Raw genomic sequence first — 25,417 nt, 5'->3', positions numbered from 1 at the left:
CAAGTTTATCACACTTTGTCTACTAACGTCTGTTCTTCATATTTGAATCTTGATTTTTTTTCTTTAAGAGGTAGGGGTCTCATTATGTTGCCCAGGCTGGCCCTGAACTCCTGGGCTCAAGAGATTCTCTTGCCTCAGCCTCCTGAGTAGCTGCAACTATAGATGCACACTACCTGGGCTTGAATCTTTATTCTTGATTAACTTTTTCTCCATTACAAAACTTCACATAAAAAATGCAATGGTTGATTACTCTAGTTTCTTTCACAGCAATTTCATAGGTATTTATTATAGATCTTACATCTGCTTGAGAATAGAATTTTGTGGGAGATAATCTAGGGAAAATTACTATCATGGCCAGACTTGAGGCTTCCTGAGGTGGCTGAGTCCAAAACATAAGGAGCAAGCAACTTGTATTGGCCAAAAGGTGATTCTCACCTTGGAAGAAAGACAAGGTGGGATGTGTCTGTTAGGAAAAGCATATGAATGCTTGGAGTAGGAAGGGAACTTGGTGTCAGGCAAAAGTTTACCTTCCAAGGACATAGCAAGGAGAAGCTCAAAATCTACCTTTAAGGGACCATTTTCCCGGAAACAAGCAAACAGATTTTGAGAATCTGGACACAAAACAGTTATGGCAAAGTAAGCTTTATTTAATTGGTAGCAGGAGAGTCACAACTTCAAACTCCAGAAAAGATGAAGTAAATTTGTAATGATTTCATACACCAAGATTCCTCCTACCCAAAGCTGAAGATATATTTTCAAGGAAAGGTGATGGAAAGAAAAATAGTGCTTACCCAAGAGATTCTTCCATCCAGCAGGCATATACTTTGTCTATCATGAGTCAAGCCCTGATCCAAAGGCTTGTTAACTCATAATTACACTAAGCGTCTCTCCTATGCCAAGTAATGTGGCAAGTATTGTGAGGGAAATACAAACGCCCTAATATAAAAAGTTCATTCCAGGGTGGGCTGACCTTCTCAAAATGGGGTCTGGTCAGATTCTCCATGCTAGGCTACAGGAAAGAAGGCTGAAGAAGCAAATTTACAAATCAGTTTGCCTACAATTGAGAATTAGAGCAAATGACTTGCAATACCAGGAGTACTTCAGACCATATCAATCAGAAACTGTCTTCATATCTGTGTCTCCTGTTCATTTATTCTGAAGTTAATCCTGTCCCACAGTCATTATAACCATCAGTGACCAGCCAACCTCCCAATCTAGCTGTCTCAGAGTAGACATTTGTTCACCCTGAAGGTCCCTTTTTCTCACCCAAGATCCTCAATGAAATCAGAGAGTGAGGACAGAGGGATCTGTCTGGAGGGACAGAGACGTATATAATTAAAGTCACAACCATCGGTAAGGAGGTCTCAGGAGAAGCTGTTCAAGCAAAAGGAAAAGTGGAGCTCATGCAAGCACTCAAGGGAGAAGGGAAGGTCGGGTACAGCTATAGCAACAAGAAGGTGATCCTATTATAAGAAGGTGATCCTACTACTATAAAGAAACTGTTGAGAATATGACGTATCCCAGACAACTACTCATGTCCCCAAGTGCCAAATCCCAAAAGATTTGAGGATGCTTATTTGGGCTCTTCTTATTGGTTGATTCGATGTCTCTTCTTTTTCTTATGCAGAAGACATACAGGCAGACCCAGAAAGCCTCATTTCTTGTTTAATTTTCCTAATATCCCCAAGAAAGCTATTACTGGAAAGTCCAGCTGCTTGTGCAGGATATCTACCAATGATTCACTTTCTCCTTAAGAATCATAGGCACAGTCCATCTAGGAGATGAGATTGCTAAATGGCATGGACAAAGTGGAGACATTATAGGAGTTCTGGTGAGTGCTTGTGGGATCACTATTGGTGACTTAATCTCTGAAGTCCAGATTATTCACTCTTGTAACATGCTAGTTACATCTTCACTGATGGTGGGTGGAAGCAATGTTTCAGCCTCAAGTTCTGAGGTTTGACAGGGGATTGCTGTTGAAGTACCATCTGCTGATCACTGAGTCACCATGACCTCAGTGGTTTGTCAGGTTGCATAAGGTTCTCTTTGTATAATGAGATTTCACTGAGAAAGATTCTTGCTTTGGAAGCATTCCAATCTTCTTGGAGTTTCTTCCCAAGCAGGTCCTCCGCCCTGCCACCTCCCCGAGCAGCCCTTCGATGACTCCCTGTCTTCTGTGGTGCATTTCAGTTACAAAAAGCCCAAGGGGAATGTGTCCATCGTCTTGCAAGTAAAAATGCTTCTGAAGCTATAGCTACAGAGAATAAATAGGGGCAAAGGTGGGTAGGAGGGGGAAGGAAGCAGAAGAAAGAGATACAATACAAACCAAAGGGTGGATTGGAGAGAAAAATGGAGTGAAGATATGGGTTGGAAAGGCAGCTGGGAAGTTCAAGGAGAACAGGAAGATGACTGAGAAGTAGTTTATGTAAAAAGATATCTTCTCACTAAGTCCGCAAGGGCTGCAGGAGACTATCAGACCTCAGAAGGGCTGTGTGCCATCCACCCTGGAAGTCCCAGACCCTGACACTGACTTACTTGCTGGTGACTATGGTGTGCAGCCTCCTCCTCAATACTGTCAGTGAACTCAGTGCTTGTATCTTCGGTGTCATCCCCTGCAGTTGCACCTGGAAACAAGTCCAGAAAAGAAAAGTGATTCCCTTCACAGATGGCTTCCAGACAGCAGGTTAAATTATACTCTTTTTGCCCGCTGCCTCTGATTTCTTCCTTTCTCCATATACATGGAGAAGAAATTCTCCCTAGCCAGCAGGGCTGGCAAGAAAAATAGAACTTTTTGTATCACAGACACTTTCTTACTCATACTCAAGCCTGAGCCTCACAACATAAGCTGACTTTGCCTGCACAGACCCATTTCTAAGGAGCCGACTGTCAGATGCACTGGTTGCCCCACTCGAATGTCAAGAAAGCCTGAATTATTCCCCACTGTCTGGCTACATAAAAACTTTCTCTTCCATAATATGAGTCCAACATGCCTAACCCTTTCCCCACCACTGAGTGCCTGGAGATTAGAGCTGCACTGAATCTCTCAGATGTATCTATTGTTGGGATCAGTTGTGCATAGGGTGACAATCTCTCTGAGGAACTTCCCTCTGGGGGTCCTGTGTCCTAGTAATGTTCAGGTCTAGTCAAGATTCAAGACACCAAAGGATTCAGTTGTTCCCTAATTTCTTCCTCTAACCTCCCTTCCTCCTCACCTCTCTCAAACTCTTATTCTATGCAGACACCCTTTGTCTGAAGGGTTCCTTGCACTGCTTTCTCCATATGAGATTTAACCCATCCTTTCATTCTCCAGAGATGGACACAGCTACTCTAGGGCCCAAACATCTACACCTTGCTCTAAGGTACAAGTAGCTGCAGTTTGTGGTATGGGCAAAGGTCTAAGGCAGCACTGACCAAGAGGACTTTCTGCAATGACAGCAATGTTCTGTGCCAGTGTTGCCCAGTACAGTGGACACAGTCATATATGGCTATTGAGCTTTGAAATGTGGGTAGTATGGCCCACATTTCAAAGCATTGAATCTTAAATTTTATTTAAATTTACTTATATTTAAATGACTGCATGTGGCTAGTGGCTACCCTATTGGACAGCACAAATCTAGGGTGTGTCTTCCTCCTTATATTGATTAAAATTAAGACTGTTCATACATTTTAAGACCAAGAGCTATGTTTTATATACTGTATTTTTCAGGAAGTGTAGAAATTTATTATGGTTAATTTGTCAAAGAAAATTTACTGTGACACTCACTGTGTCTTATAGAACCTCCCCAACTTAAGAATCTTGAAATCTTGTTCTGATCCTAGCCTCGGCAACCAACCAGTTACAACTCCACTTCTGACCACTGATTAACCTGGACCTCTAAGAGATTACGTGGTGAGTCCAAGGTTACACAACTAGCCCTCACTAGAGCTGCGCCAGTAAGTCAAGACTCTGGACTCTTAGACAGAAGCCACTCACTTTTCCTTCTGGTGACAAATCAGATCTTTATCTTTGCTTCTTCCTCCAAGACCAAAGAACCTTCTGTTGAGTTCAGACATCCAGGCATGAAAGGCTCTGCTTGAATCATGAGCATTCACTACCCAATACAGATAAGGTAAGCAGGGGCAGTTCACATCTATATATTTGCAATGGCCCAGGCTGATCTCATGGAAGTGCTAAGAGGTAGTAAGTATGCTGGTAATAACAGCTTAGGTTTCCTCATCTACACCATGAACTTTGTGTTAACTTTGGATCAAGGAAGGGTCCTGTTCAGTGAAGCCTCTACCACCTCTACCACTTAGCATCTTTAGAGGTCTGTGGCAGACAGTGTACAAGAGTTATTTCCAATACTTACTCATTCAAACCAACCCCAGAAACCATCTCACTCAGGATACTAGCTGAGTAGAGGTGTATGGACACATTCCCTAATCTTTGGCTGCTTTAAAAACTTACTGAACCCAGGATGCTAATTTACCTAGGACACCCACATCATGTTATGCTTACTTTGGAAAATCTTTCCCTGTACAACAGTAGCGATCACAATCTTTTATGTTTTTCCAGCAAAGGAAATGAATTGTCTCACTCAGTGACAGAAAACAGACTGTTCACATTGTTTCTCTTTTGAACATGGGGCTAGAGAAGGATCCTGTAGTTGAAGAAAGCACAGCTCTATGAGGTCAGGATCCTCATCCCCTACCATTGTTGCTGGGTTGTGGAGTCAGGCTGGGCCCACATCCCAGGACCATTCCTGCCAGGTTCCAGAAGTGAGAATTGGAAAGGGTGACTATCACTGGTCTTGAAGGTTTTTATCTGACACTTTCTGCCCTCCACTTATCTTGACAGCCTTTCTGGTGCCATGTCTGCATTCTTGGATAATGCTCCATCTTATTTCACTTAAGAGCAGGATGCTATGGTTCTGGCTTCATAAGGAATTCGACGGAGACAAATAAACGCTCATCTCATCTTGACACTCTGCCACACAGGGGTTTTGTTTCTTCCCCTTCATTCTCTCTTTTTTAAGCTAGCTCACAGTCTTCTTCCATTATGGCAGCTTTAAGGGTTGCTCAGCCTTTTACCAATTTGAATTAAAATGCTGAAACTTTTTCTCCCATGTTTGAGGGGTAAAGCTAAAAAATTTATAGAAAATATGGGAATAAAAGAGTAAGTTATCTCATACAAGGTCCATACAAGACATTAGACATCTTTTACCATTTTCCATTTTTTTAAATAAATGAGAGAACTTCTCTTGTGTGAGTGATACCCTTTTCTAAACTTTTACTGCACAACGAAACACTGTCTTCAGAACTAACTTGGAATACTTTGAATTTCTAATTTAAGGTACCTATGATTTTATATTGATGACTCTTCTGCTTATTTTTTGATAAAATATAAAATAGTCTGCCGCCTTTAGATTCTCTGGGAGCTAAGAATCTGTTCATTTAACTTGCTTCTTCGAGATTAAGTTTTACATGTTAGACTGGCAATTTTATTAAAAACTTCTATTTGAGGCTTCAATAAAACTTCTCAACTTGTGGTTCTTGGAAGTTTCTAGGCTCTGAACAATACAAAATGGAGGTGATACCAAGATGTCCCTTATTTAGATTTAGAAAAGTATTTTCTATCAGCTATCTAATTCTACAAAGTACACAAAAATAAACCTCTAAAACATAAGACCATAAAATCCTTGGGTGAAAATGTAAGCATTATGCAAATATAAGGTATTCTTATCACTGAAGCAAAAATTCATACTTTTGTAGAACTTTTTAAATTGAGTATGGCATAATAATTAAGAACAAGAACTATGGAGATAGACTGTCTAGATTTGAATTGTGCTTTTATTGTTAGTTATGTCACTTTAGGCAAGTCATAACCTTTCCATAACTAAGTTTCTTCATTTAATAATTAGGGTTAAGAGTATTACCCACTCCATACTGTTGTGAACTTTAAAGGGTTTGCTGATTTTGAAGTGCTTAGAACAGTGCTTGGTACACAGTGTGTACTCAATAAATACCATCCTTAAACAATATTATTATTGTTATTGTAAGTAAACTGAAGTAGTCCATGGGCTTATAAGTTGAAGACTGAGAAAGTTGAAGGCCACAGAACCTAAATAGCATCAGCAGAAGGAAGTTTTATACTTGATGTTACTATCTGAATGATCTTGATTGATTCTACCTGCACTTCTTCATTTCTGAATACTTGTTTCCCCAGCAGGAGGCTTGAAATGACACTCTTTGCTCTCTGCCTCACAGGACATTGAAAAGGTAAGGAGGGACAACTCTGGTTGAACTCTTTGGAATAGGTGCCTTACAAAAAGGATTAATCATCATTAAATGATAACTGTCTTAAAACCCCAACATGCATAAATAAGCCTTAGGGGAAACCTCATGACCTCTTTTTTTGTTTTATTTTGCTTTACAGATGAGGTCTCATTATGTTGCCCAGGCTGGTCTTGAACTGCTGGGCTCAAGGGATCTTCCCACCTCAGCCTCCAAGTAACTGTGACTACAGGTGCATGCCACCACACCTGGCTCATGACATGTTCTTTAGTAATGAGTCCAAACTGGGTGGAGTCAAGACCATTTCCCCCAAATTCTACACTGTAGTCATTGTTATCTTCCTTTAAGCCACTAATATGGGACAAACAGAAAAGGAGTGATGTTTTTCCATATAGTTACTTAGAACATAGCAAGAGATCATATTTTATTAATTTTAAAAGGTGATCTGAAGAACTAAAACTTTAAGCATGAATAAGTTGGCAGTGCCAAGTGTTCTTTCCTTCGGTACCGGGCCCTTGTGTCTAATACTCTCAGCCCAATTTCACTCTGACTCCCAGGTACACTGCCATGCGTTCATTACAAGAACGCTCACATTTTCATGTCATGAACCAACTATTGCTGACTTTAATGTTATGGTGCTGTAATGTTATGGAGAGAATCAAGGAAAAGAGGCCTCCTATCAAACTACAATTTCACCTGCACACATTCCCTTCAGGATCATAAGAAAACTATTAAGATTCCATATAGTCCTCCATAGTTTCTGCTAAGAAATAAAATTCTCTATCTAGACAGATTCCAATCGTGGAACAAGTGGTAGAAAACTGCTGTCTGCAGTCAAACCCCTTTATGGTGTATCTTTGTCTTTAAATTGCAACATCTCTTAAGTAGCCTTAGGGCTTTCCAGCTCACATGTTTCAGAAAGTAGCTGTTTTAAGTGACTTGAAAAGGCCAAATCATAATCTAAAATACTTTTGGGGGTATGAAATCCCATTAAAATTCTGGAAAGAGTTTCTACTTCTCCACAAGGGTAATTATTCAATACAACTACAGTCTTCTATCCTTAGGCTAACCAAGGCACATGTAAATTAGGACTCCCAGGCAGACCAGGAGATATGACCACTGCACCTATTTTGTGATGCCATAATTCTGTAATGTCAAGAAATTCTTCCTGCTCATGGTCTCTTTTATTCTTCAAAGAACACGAGAAATAGGTTTTTCTAGGAATGTTTAGAGACAGCACTACCCACCACAGTTGGCTCCTGAAACCTCTGTCGTGCTTTCTGCTATTCTCCTACAGCAAAGAAAGCAAGGAGGGTTTTTAAGGTAAAGTAGCCTATGTCACATTTCCGGGGAAAGTATAACACTGTTTCTTTAGTCTCACTTCTTCCAGAGGAGAAAAATTCGAGTTTCTTCTTCCTTCCTTTAGTTAAAGACTCATTCTACGAGCCTTGCTTTGACTTGGAATTTAGTAAATAATCAATAGACTGATTCTCCCATAAGGAAAAAAAAGATACAAGCTTTCTCTACTTTTTTAATAAATATCTTAAGAATAAAACCGAATAGTTTCTGTTGGCCTTTGATAATTTTATTGGATCAGTAACATTTTTTTGTGTTTCAACTAAGATAGCTAAAATTCTAACACTTATATGTAAAAATTACACTCCATTTTAGCACAAATGTTAACACAAATTAACAGCACAGTGCCATGAAGAAATGAAAAATACACAGCTTTGGTAGGGAAATGGTCCTGGAAATAATGTAATGCCAAGTTTCTGATCATTTAACATATCACTCACCTCCTTCTTCATCTGATGTTATGAACCACTTTATTTATTTATTTAAGACAGAGTTTCACTCTTGTTGCCCAGGCTGGAGTGCAATGGCATGATCTCGGCTCACTGCAACCTCCACCTCCCAGGTTCAAGCGTGAAGTTATGAATCACTTTAATTCTTCTTAACAACCCACAAAAGTTTAAGTGAAAACTAATAAGACTTCATGGACACAGATAGAAACTCATAATTTATAAAACATGCTGGTATAAACGCATGCCTACAAAGGTTATAGATTGAGAAAGAGGTCAATATCTTGGAGCTATGACTTTGATTATTGTAAAAAGAAGCACTACATATTCATGTTATATACTAAAAGTAAACCTACAAGGAAGCCAATTTGGTTTATATACTTAAAACCCCTATTCTCGGCCGGGCGCGGTGGCTCACGCCTGTAATCCTAGCACTTTGGGAGGCCGAGACGGGCGGATCACGAGGTCAGGAGATCGAGACCATCTTGGCTAACACGGTGAAACCCCGTTTCTACTAAAAATACAAAAAATTAGCCGGGCGTGTTGGCGGGCGCCTGTAGTCCCAGCTACTTGGGAGGCTGAGGCAGGAGAATGGCGTGAACCCGGGAGGCAGAGCTTGCAGTGAGCCGAGATCGCGCCACTGCACTCCAACCTGGGAGACAGAGCAAGACTCCGTCTCAAAAAAAAAAAAAAAAAAAAAAAAAAAAAAAAAAAAAAAAAAAAAACCCTATTCTCCATATTATTTTAAATACAACATTTTCTGATGTTGCTGAACTTTCTATTTTACCCTTCCAGTTTTAGTAAGAGGAAAACAGTATGATAAAGATTTTTACTTCTGGAATTTGACTTTAAACAAAAAAAAGGGAGAGTAACACAAAAATAATCAGTATGTCACTTTATAAGTTTAATTATTCTTATTTGAAAACTGGTAGAATTAGTATTGTCAGGACCACAGTTTAGTGTTCCCTTCCATTTCCCATTCTTTGTTGGAGACAAATTACGAGCTATTTTTTATTTAGAAAATTGATCTTGGCCCAGGTGAGAACAGGGAGAAGTTGAAGACTTACCTTCTGTTAATACTTAGATTACTTAAAAGCAACAGGCTTGTTATTTGATCATAATAAAATGTTTTAACAAAGCTACTGGTGCAAAGGGTGAGAAGGTGGCTTAAATCCACATTCTAAAACACATTATAAGTGAAATAACTGAAATATACACTATATAAAAAACATTATAACTGAAATATACAGAAATCACTCCAATATATTATCCTACTGACTCATTCCTTCTGTTTATTACTGTATTGCCACATTGGAGTTCCATATTTCCAGCTATTCTTTCTACGGTACAAATGGTTCCACACTACCAAAGAGAAAAGAAAAGCTCACTGAGCTTTAACCCTGAGAGAACTGAGAGAAAATACTCTGTGCTGGTATCTCACAGGATATACCTGGAAAAGAAAACTAATTTCATTTGTTCTATCTCTAGTACAATTTCTACAAGGTAAAATGGAAAACTCACTTTAAGTGTGTGGGTTACTAATATTTCTTCCTAACTTCACAGGAAGTTTGTCACCTTTCCTTGCAGGATACTGACTGTAAACCTGCAGAATACTACATGATACCCTACTTGAAAAGGCCACTTGAGCTTTGCAGGGATGCCAAATGTCAAGATTTTGTGACTGTTTTATATAAAAAGACCATGAAACGAGAAAACAAGTTTATCCTATCAATGGGAACTAGAGTTTTCTAATACTACCTCAAGAAAAGCAAAGGTATTATTGTTCTCTCTAAGGCTTACAGTCCAAAGGAAAGTGACTTTAGGTAGCTCAGTCAACCTTTATTTCTCAATGAAAAGGACAATTTTCAGTATAATGTGATCTGCTACTCCTTTCCACAATCAGAAGACTCCAGATTCAACTGGAAGATCAACATAGAGAGAACTGAAATCAGTCTTCTTGAACAGTTTTTGAAGCTATGAACCAAACATCTCATGACCCAGACACTGAATTAGGAGGATGAATGAGCATAAAAGTGATAGGTTTTTTTATGTACATCGGCCACAGAGTTTACTTATGCATAAACTGTGTAAATAGAATATACTAAAGAACCCTCAAGGAAACTAATTCTTATGATTAGGAACTCATATCCTCTACAGGTTAAGATTTTCTGGATCCTTAATAGATCTCTTGCTATATATAATGTAATAGAAACATCTTTTAAAAATATAAATAAGGAAAAATGTATTTCCTCTAAGAAGCAAAGGTCCTGAAAAAATTACTGCTGTCCACAGCTGAAGGAAGAGAAGAGGGTGTGGAGAAGGTTGGGTGACAGATAAGAGTACACACTACCAAAGGAAAAGGCTGACGTACTAACTTAGTCCAATAATGTCTTTTCAAAAAAGTTATAACTTGGCTATCTAAAAAGAGAACATCAGATGAATGTTGATTTATACTAGGTACTAATAATCATCAAATTTTCAATACTATAAACTTTCAATAGAAAAGAGTTTAGGGACAATATCTATCTAAGGACATTTATTTCACTCATTAAATAAGTCCTCTTGGAGGTTCTTTTCAACTCTATACTTCTAAAACCTACAGACTTCATCTACCCTGAACTCTTAGAACCATTACTCTGCATTATTTGCTATTATTCAAAAGGGAAGCATGAGAAAAACAAAATCTATCATATGGATTTTTTTTCTCAATTTAAGTTCTATGCTTCCAATTAAGCATGGCCTAAGTAAAAATTTACTTCATTATTTTTATTTGAAGATTATTTTTACTCAAGCACAGGTTCTATAAGCACACGATGCTTTATTTAAAATTACTGTCATTGAAAAATGACTGTCAAAGGTAAAATAATCCAGTATGAGAAAGAGTCTGTGCTCCTGAAGAGAAAATGGAATATTATATCATGCTAAATATTATTAAATGATGTGTCCAACCACAGCATGATCTCTGTGTGGATTATAAAATTTATCAGACTCATGTTCTCTAATCAGATGCCAAATTATCACACAAAGTTGTTAGACCAGCAAGCTCTCTCCAGACAACACTGTTTGCAAGCCTCATTCCAGCTATCTAGACCAGAAAGTTAGTACCATATTTTAGTCACATTTATGACATTAAGATCAGACTTTTAATTTATCCTGCTATCAATCTACTCTTGCTGCAGGTTGACAGAAGTAGGAGTGATTATTAACATAAACTGTAATCACTATGAGCCATTAGAAACGAAGAATCACCCAGAGCTGAATCTTACTAGCGATTCAGAAGGCTTCCTTGGTTGGTCTATTAGTAAAATTAAGGAAAGATGTTCCCTAAATGCCTTGTTGTAATGACACGACAAACTAGTCTTTGATGGGTTGACATTTCTACGGCTCCATTACCTTCCTCTTTACTTATGGAAAGTTACAAAAAATTTTGTGCAAGAAAGGGTCTCTTAAAATTGGGAGACTAAGAAAAGTGGATGGATCTGCCTACACTTTCTATCTCCTTCCTTAAATGACTCCTTTTTCCTCAAAAGCCATTGAAACTGAAATGGCAGATCCATTAAGAGTAAGGCTTATGGCTATTAATCTTTTGCAAATGACTTAATCAGAAGATTCCAGAGTGCTTCCCCAGTAGAGCATTTTCTCCCTGTCCACTCTAGTTTGACTGATGCTCTATCTGTTATAGACACAGCTAAAGTTACAGAAACAGATGAAATTTAGAATGTAATACAAGCCATGTCAACATGTGAAAGAAATAAAGTGTCATGTAAAAAAAAAATGGAAGGAAAAAAAATCATTGTGCCCCACTTAGTTTAGAAAGGGTATTCAGTCACATTTACTGTGCTAGAAAGCCTCAATCCCTGTTCCCAAATTCCATATTTAAAGTAACTGAAACCTCAGCTTCTAACCTAGGAAACTTCCAACCAGAGGAAATGAAAACAAATTCATGTTGATCTCACAAAGTTACAAAGCAATCTTGGTCACTTTTCACACCTGACATTCAAGACATCAGAAATACAATCTCCAGTGCCCCTCTCCTTATACCTGTCACGCTGCCACAAGAAAGCATTGAGGCAACGATTAAAACTATAAACATACATCTGTAACATTTCTTTCTAAACTATTCAAGCACTTCAAAGCCTGAAGCCTATTACTTTTATATGGAGAAAAGTATACGTACTAAATAGTGAAAAACATAGGACCCTATCTAGTGCCACAAATGAAAGAAGCAATACCCTCTTCTGGCTATAATGAGTTATTTGGTGAAACACTGAATGTAAAGAGGGATACTACATTTGAAATTATCTTTGTAAACAGAGAATTCTGACTCTGGAAGACCATTCTAGAAGTCATGTTCTGACTAAATAGCATGAGCTTGGTTTAAAGAAACCTAAAGGAATCAATAAAGAACAAATTTTAAGTAGAATTTAATCTGTACCTAATCTAATTTCACTTGTGTACAACAGTCAACTCTGAGACAGTATTGGAGATAAAAGTTGACTATGATCACTTTCATAGTTCTTGCCTCTGTTCTTTAACTTGGCCTTCCCAATACTTGCAGTCTACTATTACAAGACTACTCTCCTGGTTTTGATTACCTTCTGATAAGGATTATATCACTTTTGCAAAGTCATTCTTATAGACTCTCAATCTCTTTCCCGCTCTCTCATCTTAAAACTTGCATGCTTTTGATTTAAAAAATGCTCTCACTCAAAGAGGAGTTGACTGAATGGCAAAAATAATACACACACATGCATTTATGATATGATATGGAACATATGAAATGGATTGTGAAAGTTGGGGAAGAATAAACTTTATTGGCCCACAGAAGCGATGAGGGAATGAGAAGGGGCTAGGGATAAGAATGAATAAAAGTGGAAAAACTAAAACAGAATGATTTAAAATGTGCAAATACACTTTGCAACCTCCACCATTCAATTTAGGGATTGATATGTATGTACAGTGAGATCCATGTAGGCTAAAGTGAGTTTCACTTTGTAGTTGATGCTACTTGTACCAGTTCTATCATTAGTAAGTCACCGTTTAATTCTGCCAAAGTCAGACAAGGATCTTTCTGGTTAGTGCAAACAAGGTTTTCCATCCTGGGCTGCAGTCTGACCCGCCAGTGCTCAGTAGGCAAGCTTGTGATGAATTCAAACACTTTCCAGTTCCCCACCTCCAATGGCGGCCAGGGTCTCCAGCCTGTTTAAGCGCTCCAAGCTTCTTCCAAGAACTTCTTCTAGCCGACTGCGTAACACCTGAGCCCCTTCCAGTTCCACCTGCAGAGTGCGGTCTCTCTCAGAGCTGATTAAACATGCCACATGGAAGGAAAATGGATTAGCCATCAACTGTAGTGAGTCCACATTTGTTTCCAAAGAACCATCAATACCACTTTGAGCCACACGACTTTGTAAAGTAATTGTTCTCCAGGACACAATAAATGAATGTAGTCTTTGTGTGGCATTTGTGTTCACTGCTGATAGATTAGTAAGGACTGTTGCTTTTTTTAAAAGTTTGCCCCTTATGCTAGATTCTGGGCCAATTTCACATAAAATTATAGCTCCTAAGACTTATTTCACACCCCTATAGCCCAAACAAGAGAAATTTCATTAGCTGACTAAAAGCTTTTGTTTCTGAAAAACTAAAACCCAGGACAAACTAAATATAAACTGGAGCAAGACTGAGCCAAGTAGAACCACTACTGAAGATATTTGTTTTCTCATTTGTTATCAAACTTGACGGTGGGATGGTGTGCTGAAAAGGAATCTGGTTCATAAAAACTAAAGCTCCAGAGGTTCTTTAAAAAGTAACACAATCAACTGGTCCTATCATACCTTTCCTCTGCCTTCATTTTCCTGGTAGAAAGAAAACATTTTTAAAGCCCAACAATAAATTACAAGAAACTGAATAGCAAAAATAATAATAATAATAATAATTGAAAAAGAATAAAAGGGGCTAGTAGGGAAGGCAAAATGAGAAAACAAAAATGAAGAGAATATAAAATGATCCAGAGAGGTATCATATATGTGACCAAAAATCAAGAGGTAGAAGAAAAATATATTCATCATGATAGCTATTGGTGGTCCCAGGATGATATTAGCCATCCCAATTAATATATTTTCTTCGATGATATTAAATGAATATCAGTGCCCATTATAGCCTTACTCTTTTTCTTTTTTTTTTTTTTTTCTTTTTGAGACGGAGTCTCGTTCTGTTGCCCAGGATGGAGTGCAGTGGTGTGAACCCAGCTCACTGCAACCTCTGCCTCCCAGGTTCAAGTGAGTCTCCTGCCTCAGCTTCCCGAGTAGCTGGGACTACAGGCGCGCGCTACCTCACCCAGCTAATTTTTGTATTTTTAGTAGAGACAGGGCATAGCCTTACGTTTATAATAGAACAGCCTTTAACAGGACATAGATCACAGAAAAGAAATGAACATACATTGAGTGCTTACTACATGCAAGGCATTGTTTTAGACACCAAAGCTGTCTTCTTATTTAATCTCTGCAATAGCTGTGTGAAACAGGCACTAATCCCAACTTAAGATTTTGACACTGAGGCTCAGAGCAATCCATAAAACAAATGACAAAGTGGGTAGCCCCGGTAATTGTCCCTCTTTTTTCTCCCCTCTTCAGTATCATAAGCATCTGCACTTAATGAAGAATAAAAGGCATAAAAAGAATACAATAGTAAAAGAAATAAAAATTTCAATAAAGAATAAAAGAAAAAACAGCCACTCTCTTACCTCTCTGGATGGGCATGGAACTTCACCAGACTGCTATAGAGCTGTCTCTCTGCTTGTAAGGCCTCATTGAGCCGACTCCGTTCATCTACTAGTCCTTCTAGCATCAGCAGCAACTGAGTAAAGAAGAGAGAGGAAGCAATACGCAAATGGCACAGTGAGACATGAAACCGCAGTTAATCCTGAGAAACAAGAAAATGCATTAGCATGTACTATGACTTAAAAAGCCCACTATCTTAGTACTTAAGCTTTTGATACTATTTTATAGTTTTCAAATCAATGTCATATTATCTTTTTTTTATCTTTAAAACCTGTAAGGTGGAATTCAAACATGGGAGCAAAAAGAAGAAAAAGCAGAGAGAAGCTGGAAGCACAGGAAAGCAGCTAAGAAAAAGGAGTAAGAGGGAAACAGGACGGGCAAGAGGGAAATGTATATAATAGGACTTACTAGTATTCTTCATTCATTCAATTAATATTTACTGAGCACGTTCTACGGGACAGACTCTGTTCTAGGTTCTAGGGGAAAGCTTACTATCTAGTGGAGGAAAAAGACATTCATTAATCATAGATGTGTGCCATTGTGAGTGTAATAAGTGCTATAAAGATAATGAGCTATGACAATGTATAATCAACAGAGTTGTTCAAGGTACAGTTAAAAGCCAGAATGCAGTGGGGTGAGTAGTTAGTGAGACAGATGATAATGGAGACAGGGAGTACAGGCAAGTAAGTCTTTTGGAAAAGTCTGGCATTGAAGAAAGGTTAAACGGGGCTGTAGCTACAAAGAAATTTGGGGCAAATGTAGGGGTTTCTTTCTCTCTCTTTTTTTTTTTTTTTAACTGGGAGAGATCTGAACATGGTTAAATGCAGATAAAAGAGAAAGATTCAGTTGAGGGAGGTGACTTAGGTATGAGTGTGAGGGATAACTATTGATATGTGTCCAAAAGAACTGCTGCTCTTTTCAGAACTACAAATGTCAGAAAGGGGCATCTATAGTTGCTACCGACCAAAGTAGGAAATTTTAGAGCACAGTTTCTCTAGGAAATACCATCAACTAACCCTCCACAAATAGCTGAGATTGACAGCTTTACCATGGTTTATTTCACAGTAGAAAAATAAGGTTTGAGCCGGGCGTGGTGGTGTGCACCTGCAGCTCCAGCTACTCAGGAGGCTGAGGCAGGAAGATTCCTTGAGCCCCAGAGTTTGAGGCTGTAGTGAGCTGTGATCATACCACTGCACTCCTGCCTGGGTGACACAGTGAGACCTTGTCTCAATGTGGTGACTCATGCCTGTATGTAATTCCAGCACTTTGAGGGGCCGAGGAGGATGGATCACTTGCAGTCAGGAGTTCAAGACTAGCCTGACCAACATGGTGAAACTCCATCTCTACTAAAAAAAAAAAAAGAATACAAAAAAATGTAAATAAATAAATAAGGTTTATATTCCAATAACTTACCTGTTGTCTTCGGTTTCCTGAAATTTCTTGACCCTGGGATTCTACTGAAGCAACTTTTTCCCGAAGAAGTAAGACTTCCTGGGTCAGGCGTTCCATAGCTGGTATGTCTTCAGGATCAACCAGTTGCATTTGCAGGTCCTAGAAGTCAAAAAATAAGTATGGATGTGAAAATAGTAATAAAAGGATTATTCAGCAGAGTAGCACGGGAACAAATGTTCTTGAAATATTCTGCCTATACTTTCAAGTGGGATATGGATAATCACTGGCCAAGGGATTCGATGTGTGCAAATATTGTCTGAAGAGGCCCTACAGGTATTCTGAGCTGTGAACATTTCCAGTGGTCTTTAAAAAGTTTTGAAAGACCTTTATGAGATCTTCTTTAATCTGTATGTTCCTGGTCAGAGACTCCATATCAGCAGCCTGCACCTGCAGCTCTTCTTCCTGCACAGCCATCATGGACTGTAGAGCAGAAAGTTCCATCTGTGAAAAGAGGAAACAATGTCTGCCATGTTTACATTTTAACACTGAGGCAAATGCTTTTGCATATCCTATTACTATCAGCCAGTAATGGAAAAGAAAATGAGAACATGAATAGGGCTCTACAGCATCAAACCAATAATCCATGCAGTATAGTAACAAAGGAAGTTTTATGGGAAGATGTCATAGCTGTTCTTAATGATGTCTTCTACTTTAGCTGGCACTATAAAACACATCAAATTTGTTTAACAAGCTTATTATGATACTGAAAAAGAATGGTTACCATTAGCAGAAGCAAGAAGAGATGAAGTTTTTATGTAAGTAAAACTTCACCTAACAGATGAAAAAATGATAGCATTAGGATATCTCCATTTTGCAACCCTTAATGAATTAAGGGATAAGGCATCAAACAGCAACAGCTGCTAACATCACAAGAGATCACCAAACATTACATGACTCCTGATGGAAGAACACGCCACCACCTGTGAAGAAATACTGCCAAAAGCTGGCACTACATGCCCTAAACTTTCAGTGTTCTCATCAGAAAATGACAAGTACTTGGTTATGACAAAGTTCATTAAAAATCATAATAGGCCAGGTGTGGTAGCTCACACCTGTAATCCCAGCACTTTGGGAGGCTGAGGTGGGATCATGAGGTCAGGAGTTCGAGACCAGCCTGACCAACATGGTGAAACCCATCTCTACTAAAAATACAAAAACTAGCCGAGCGTGGTGGTGTGTGTCTGTAATCCTAGCTACTCAGGAGGCTGAGGCAAGAGAATCGCTTGAACCCAGGAGGCAGAGGTTGCAATGAGCCAAGATCGTGCCACTGCACTCCAGCCTGGCAACAGAGCGAGACTCCATCTCAAAAAAAAAATCATGATAACAACCATAGCTGCTAACACTTACTATGCCCTGGGCTCTCTAATAAATGCTTTGTATAGATTTAATCCTTTTAACAAACCTAGTGATCTGGTTCCTGCCTGCTTTTCCTACTTTAATATCTGCCATTTTACTGCTCACTCATGACTCTGTAGGCACATTAGACTTTTTCTGTTCCAGGAACACCAGACTTTCTCTTGACTTGGCCTTTACAACTACTCCCTTTGCCTGAAATATCTTTCTCAGGGCTGCCTCCTTTTCATCCTTAGGTCCCAGCTTACGTGTCATCTGCTCAGAGAAGCCTTCTTTGGCCACCCTATTTAAGATGGTCTCCATCCATGTTGCTTTCTATCATTTCCCTCATATCACTTACTATACTCTATAATTATAATGTTTATTTATTTATTGTCTGTATCTCCCCAGGAGAAATTAACTACACAGAGCCACAGACCTTACTGATTTCATTCCCTACCTACCTCATCCCCAGCACTAGCCCAAGCTTAGAGAAGGTCCCCATATAGCTAATGAATAAATGAGTGAATCCTCACAACAATCCTATGAGATAACTACTCTTTGATTTATACATAAGGTGACTTCTTCTACTCTTCAACTTACAGACAAGGTGATTTGAATCTGAGAGAAATTAAGGAACTTGTTCAAAAATCACAGGGCTGGCTAGTAAGTGGTAAATCCAGAACGTGAACTCAGGGAAGCTGACTCAGAGCCACTAGGCTATAATATCTTTCCTGTAGATACCACATATCCATACAATCTTTATGATAAGACAAGTTATTTTAAATAAACCCTTTAAAGGAATTTAGCAATAGCTAAATATCACCCAAAATACCCATTCATAGGCATTAACAATTTCATGATCCTGAAAACAGGACAGAACCAAAAAGTAACATTACTCTGGATTTGATAAATGTGAGAAAAACAGGAAGAGGATGTGGAAACTAAAATATCTGACATGAATAATCAGATAACGGCTAAGGTAGAACCACAAAAAGGAAGGGGGACTAGGGGATTTTTAAAACTGGTATTTCTTAAATGCCACACATTCTCATATCCTGAAAACTAACTGAGTCATAAAACATGAGTCTGTTTGTAAGCAGAAATATGACAATGAAATCAAAAGATAAAATATGATAATTCTGTCACAAATACAAACACAGGTTTTATATTATAGATCTAGCTATGGCAAAAGGTAGAAAAAAACTAAGGAGCTATTTGGACTAGCTAGCTAAACTGAATTTAGGAAGCCATGACATTGAGTGATCTTCTAAAAGAGATGCCAACATAGTTAACAAACAAGCTTTTAGTTTCAGTCTGTAACTCTGCGCTGTGGTCCTAGTATTTCTTCAACATCATAGTTGAATATGCAACTAGCTGTGGAGGAAAGGCAGGGGGAAGGGAATCTCTAAGGCTGAAAGGTCTCTTCCAAAAAAAATTGAAGAGAACTCTATGCTAGAGAGAGTTAAAGCATAAGGTGGGAAAAATGTGCTCTAGGAAATGAATCTTCTTAGGAAGTATGTGAAGTCACAAAAGGCTTGAGTTTGAATCATAGCTCTGGCATTTATTAGTTACATGACTATTCTCCACTCCCATTTTAAAAGAGATATCAGTGTTTCAGCTTCTTCGTCTATAATAATTGGGCCGACACCACTTACTTTGTGTAGAGTTGTGAGCATCAGTGCTAATTTAAATACCTAGCACAGTACATTGCACATGAATACTTGATAAACACCGATTATACTCAAATTTCTCGTTTCATGTTTCTAAATCTAATTTCACGGATCTAATGTCATAACTCTAAGCAGCAATCACACAACACTTCCTTTTTTCACCAGTGCTTTACAATTATTATTATTATTGTTGTTGTTGTTGTTATTATCTTGGAGGCGGAGTTTTGCTCTTGTTGCCCAGGCTGGAGTGTGATGGCACGATCTCAGCTCACTGCAACCTCTGCCTCCCGGGTTCAAGTGATTCTCCTGCCTGAGGCTCCTGAGTAGCTGGGATCACAGGCGCCCGCCACTACACCTAGCTAATTTTTGTATTTTTAGTAAAGGCAGGGTTTCATCATATTGGCCAGGCTGGTCTCGAACTCCTGTTCGAGCGGATCAAGTGATCCGCCCACCTCGGCCTCCCAAAGTGCTGTGATTACAGGCATGAGCCACTGCACCCGGCCTTTACAATTATTTTATTCCAGTTAGCAATGGGGAGAGAGGGTTACGTTTTTCCAGCACTTAATAAGTTTTAATGGTCCCAATCTAAAAACAGGAGCATCTTTTTGAGATAATGTATATATAAAATAACTTATATTTTTCTCCAAAAAGAAAAAAGTCATACCTGGCATTTGGACTCAGATATTATACATGGAGAATTATATGCTTTTAAATATAAACTATTTTGAAAGAAAAAAATAATAGGGATTTTGGAATTAAGACTTAACTAAAAAACTCACCTGACTTTCTCTTTCTTTTTTAGCCATGAGTTCAAGTTCCTCTTTGGCATTACTCAGTTCTTTTTCCAGCCCTGCAACTGTGTCCAAGTCTCCTAAAATGAAAATATAGCACTAGTTTTAATTGCTATTAACATAATGTGGTATCTGCTGCCTCCTTTGAGTAATTTACAGAGGACACATTCCAATAATAAGAAAAAAGAAAACATACACACAGGTTGTTCTTTGTAGCATTATTTATAATAGCAAAATACTGCAATCATCCTACATGGTATAAAGAAAAGATTGAATAAACTATAGTATATTCACAGATGGCACTATATACTGATGTAAAAAAAGAATAAGGATGATCTTTATGAATTTATACGGAGTGATTTTGAGATTTTAAGAATATGTTAAGTAAAAACAAGCTATGTGCTTAAGAATACATCTAAAGTAGTAGGTTTTCTATTAGGAAAAAGGGGAAATAAGAATGTACATATATACATTACATATACACAGATGATTCATTTGCTTATTTTTGCAAAAAGATATACAGGAAGAATAACCCAGAAATGAAACTGATTACCTGCAGGAGATGAGTGGAAACAGGAGAGAAGGAACAGGGAAATATTGGACATCTGAGTATATCATTTTATATACTAGAGTTTTGAACTGTGTAAATGTTTAATTTTTAATGTGTAAGTCAGCTTGACAATGAATGAGAGAGAAAAGGTCTAAAATTGAATACTAATATAAATAAATAAATCTATATAGCAAATAGATAACAAAACCATCCAGAAGATAATAAAAAAATTAATCCAAATAATTTTTGAACTCACTACTACTCTAACTGAACACTGTCAGTGCAAAATATCCTAAGGATAAAAAGAATTACAAAAAAATCTTAAACATTACTTAATACATTTATTGTTGATGGTGGTATTTATGTAACAATTCCAAAAATACTTTTGCATATTATAGTATTCTGCAACTGTGTAAATATTTTGAAATATATTGATGCTATAAGTAACCAGGGCTCTCAAGGAGATACAAATATGAAATGAGGGAAAAAAGAACCTATATTGTTAAATTGGAATTAAGGAAATCAGTATCAAATCTTCACATGTATACAAATACACACATACATACTTAAAAATATTCATTGCTAGTTCTGTTCTCTTAAAAGGGCCTAGAAGCGGCTGGGCGCAGTGGCTTACATCTGTAATCTTAGTACTTTGGGAGGCCGAGGAGGACGGATCACGAGGTCAGGAGACTGAGACCATCCTGGCTAACACGGTGAAACCCCGTCTCCACTAAAAATACAAAAAAATTAGCTGGGTGTGGTGGCTGGCGCCTGTAGCTGTAGTCCCAGCTACTTGAGAGGTGAGCAGAGAGATCGTGCCACTGCACTCCCACCTGGGTGACAGAGTGAGACTCCGTCTCAAAAAAAAAAAAGGGCCTAGAAGCAAAAGGCATTCATGTAGCAATGAACACATCTTGTGTCCAGATCATAGTTTCTGAATGCCATTACCCACCAAAAGGAACCAGGGAGCTCTTTAGGATAATGGCTGATTCTGGGACTGAGGCAGGTAAAGCAAAAGGTAATCACAGAACATCTTATTGTGCCAGAAACTATCAAACTATGCTAAAAAAAAAAAAAAACTAATGGGGATATGGCAAAGGGTCAGAGAAGCAGCTTGATGGGGCTCCCACTAACCAAATATGGGTTAATTTGAGCATTAAAGGAAATAATGACCAAAATCAATAATACAATGATTTTTTAAAATCCATATTGATAAAAACAAATGGGATATAGAGATAGGGAAAGGACAGCTCTTCTTTATTAATAATACCCACAAATAAACAAAGAAGAAGTTTTACAAACAGAAAATCATTTTTTTTTTTTTGAGACTGAGTCTTGCTCTGTCCTCCAGGCTGTAGTGCAGTGGGGCAATCTCTCCACTTTCCAGATTCAAGCGATTCTCCTGCCTCAGCCTCCTGAGTAGCTGGGATTACAGGCATGTACCACCAAGCCTGACTAATTTTTGTATTTTTAGTAGAGACAGGGTTTCACCATGTTGGCCAGGCTGGTCTCAAACTCCTGAGCTTAAGTGATCTGTCCGCCTTGGCCTCCCAAAGTGCTGGGATTAAAGGCATGAGCCACCGCGCCCAACCCTGAAAATCACTATTTTTAAACTACCAATGGAGTTTAAAACCAGTGTAGCTGGTTCAGGCAAGGCTCAAATGATACTAAAACCACTAAGTGAATGATTGTTGGAAAACAGAACTGTCAACATCTCAAATTCAGCCAGCAGATCACTTATATACTAAGGGGGAAATAAACCTTTTACAATGGAGAGATTTGGCAGCGACAACCTTAACCAAATGACTAAATTTAATATCACCAAGGATGATACAAACGGATTATCACGCACTGATGTGATGCACTAAAAAAGATGTCATCCAGGCCATGGGCGGTGGCTCACGCTTGTAATCCCAGCACTTTAGGAGGCCGAGGTAGGTGGATCACTTGGGGCTAGGAGTTCCAGACCAGCCCGGCCAACATGGCAAAACCCTGTCTCTAAGAAAAAATACAAAAAAACTAGCCATGCATGGTGGCGCATGCCTGTAGTCCCAGCTACTTGGAAGGCTGAGGCGGGAAGATCGCTTGAACCCGGGAGGCAGGCAGGCAGGCAGGCAGGAAGGACAGAAGGAAAGAAAGATAGATGTCATCCATATGGTATTCCTGCCAAAAATGTTTAACTCGAATCTAACCATGAGGAAACAATCACAGCTAAATTGAGGAATATTAGCTGGCCTGGATTCTTCAAAATGTCAATCACACTAAAGAAAAAAAAAAAAGCTAGACAATTGTTCCAGATTAGAGACTAAGAGACATGACAACTAAGCACAATGCATAACCCCTGGGTTGGGGGAAACCAAAGTAGCTATACAGAACATTATTGGGACAACAGGAACTCTGAATGTGGAGTGTATATTAGATACTAAGCCTATATCAAGGTTAAATTTCTGAGTGTGATAATTATATTGTAGCTATGTAGGAGAATGCCCTTCTTCTTAGGCAATACTTACTCAAGTATTCAGGAATAAAATGTCATGATTTCTGTAAGAAATTCTCCAATGGTTCAGAAAATACATTACAACTACATATGTGTGTGTAATAGAAAGAAAAAAGGCAAATGTGGCAGAATGTTAATAACTGGTAAGTCTGAATAAAAATGTATATGAGTATTCACTATACTATTTTTGCCACTTTTCTGTAGGTTTGAAATTTCAAAAATAAAAAACTTTAGGGAAAAGTACACTTTTAAAAAAAGGCAAATAAAGAATAAATAAAACAAATTCAACATGCTTTTACTCTTTGATTAGTGTAAAGCTTTCCTACTAGAGAATGACTACTTGTAAGACTTTTCTAAACCGTTCCCTGAATGGGGCTAGGCTTGGAAAATAACTCAATGTACATTGCCTACCCTTCCTAACAGTTTCATGTAGGTGATGTCAAGTTACAGTGAGTGGCCCCAGACTTGAAACGATACCCAGGAAAAGGTGTCAGCTCATGGCCCTGCTGTGCAGGATTGGAACAATTACCCCCTGCATTTCTGAATCCCTGCAAAGCTATCTGAAAAGGAGAGTAAGGATAGAATTTCTCTGGGCCGAATTGTGAACCCAGAGCAATAACCTCAACTCAACATAAGGTGAGGACAGTTCTTCAGCCTTTCAGAGGCATTCCAAACTTATTTGTTCTATTAAGGTAGGAAGAGAAAAGAGTCTTGGCCAAACCTATAATACAGAGATTACTAGAAGAAAAAACAAGAGAAAAACAAAGTCCCTTAATGAAATGAAATTTGATACTTACCTAATGTGGATCTGGGTATGCTGACATCCTCTTTGGCAGTCAATGAAGTGCTATCATCTCTGGAAGGTATCTGCATTGAACCCTAAAAAATTGCAAAAGTCAGGGGACTTAGGAAGATGCAGGAACTATGATCACAATGACAGTACTGAGAATATTCTCAGAATTTGGTATTAAAATTATCAAACTTACACCTCAAATGTAAAAAGGAAATGGAATCAGCATGAATTATGTAAGTCTATAGTTCTTACTTGATCAGTCTGTTTTCCAAGACGGCCAGTGGGGGTAACTTCAGCTTGTTGGTTAGAGATGGGTGCTTGGGACATCAGGGAGTCTCTCCCTCCTAAATATTGGCGCAGGGCCTGTAATTCTGAATTTCTTTCCATTAAGGCTTGCACCAACTTCTCTGCAGCAGCCTAGTAAGAGGAAATCACAAATAACATTATAAAGATATTCTAGTAAAACAAATTTTTTGTTCTGGTATTATTTCTTCAAAGTCAACCATTTGTAAAAAACAAACAACAATGACAACAACAAAAAACAGTGGGTCCTTAGGAAATAGTTTCCTTGCTTTCAGTTTACAGGGAAAAACAGAGTTAAGTGAATGGAAAGAAAGTCTCATAGGCAGAATATTGGGAAAAAAAAACTGAATTTAACACATCTGTAACAGATAAGAGAATCTGAAATAGGTTCTGCTACAACTATCAGGCTAAGGTGTTAAGATTCTGGTTTGAATTAGTATAACAAATGTCTTTATTCTCAGATAGTTGCTTCTTAGGGGTGGATTCCTTTTCACTCAAACATTTGTGTGGTTTGCTCCCTTCAGGTCTTTGCCAAATGTCACCTTATCAGGTTGGTCTTTTCCTGCATATCCTATCCAAAACAGCAATCTTGCTGGCCAAAGTATAAGATGAATATGTTTTGGGGATCCAATGATAGCATGGTGACTTTAGTTAATAATACTGTATTATTTACTTGAAATTTGCTAAGAGAGTAGATCTTAAGTGTCTTCACCATACACGCATAAAATGTGTAGTGACGGATGTGTTAATTTGATTGTGGCAATCACTTCAAAATGTATATGTATATCAACACATTATGCTGTACACCTTGAGTATATACAATATTTGTCAATTATACTTTAATAAAGCTGGGAAAAAAATTTTTTTAAAACCCAGCAATCTCTTCTCTATCTCCAACACTTCTTACTGTGCTTAATTTTTTTTCAGTGCACTTACCATTATCTAATAGATCTCTCTCTCTGCTTCCCCTACATGGAATGTAAGTTTCCTAAAGGCAATTTGGTGCTGAATCTCAAGCACCCAGTACGGTGTCTGGCACATAATAGGCACACACTACATATTTACTGAATGAATCAATTACGCACATAAACATGTTTATCAGACCACATGATTAGGATAATCTCAACCTCAAAATCACCCAACTCAGCTTGTTTCATTTCAAATCCCAGTTTTCT

The 25,417-nt window shown here is 38.3% G+C and overlaps 1 protein-coding gene across 50 annotated transcripts in view; it reads right to left on the bottom strand.

Moving 5' to 3' along the window:
- Positions 1–25,417, bottom strand: part of LOC107966245 (myomegalin) — a 229,804-nt gene that overhangs the window by 38,280 nt on the left and 166,107 nt on the right. For 49 of the 50 annotated variants that reach the window (XR_002938775.3, XM_054669270.2, XM_054669246.2 and 46 more), the window contains 8 exons: positions 24,192–24,356; positions 23,944–24,025; positions 20,088–20,179; positions 16,628–16,744; positions 16,265–16,402; positions 14,815–14,927; positions 13,249–13,376; positions 2,536–2,624 (listed from right to left, as the gene is read on the bottom strand). Coding sequence is in view for 49 of the 50 variants with exons in the window: in XM_054669270.2 (XP_054525245.1) it covers positions 2,536–2,624; positions 13,249–13,376; positions 14,815–14,927; positions 16,265–16,402; positions 16,628–16,744; positions 20,088–20,179; positions 23,944–24,025; positions 24,192–24,356 (924 nt within the window). In the remaining variant the exon portion in view is untranslated. The remainder of the gene's footprint in view (positions 1–2,535; positions 2,625–13,248; positions 13,377–14,814; positions 14,928–16,264; positions 16,403–16,627; positions 16,745–20,087; positions 20,180–23,943; positions 24,026–24,191; positions 24,357–25,417) is intronic. The other variant, XM_063814569.1, reaches the window with a different exon arrangement.

Source organism: Pan troglodytes, chromosome 1, assembly GCF_028858775.2.
Source record: "Pan troglodytes isolate AG18354 chromosome 1, NHGRI_mPanTro3-v2.0_pri, whole genome shotgun sequence".
Classification (NCBI taxonomy): Eukaryota; Metazoa; Chordata; class Mammalia; order Primates; family Hominidae; genus Pan; species Pan troglodytes.
Note: the sequence above shows the minus strand (reverse complement) of the source record. Positions and strands in the feature narration are given on the sequence as shown.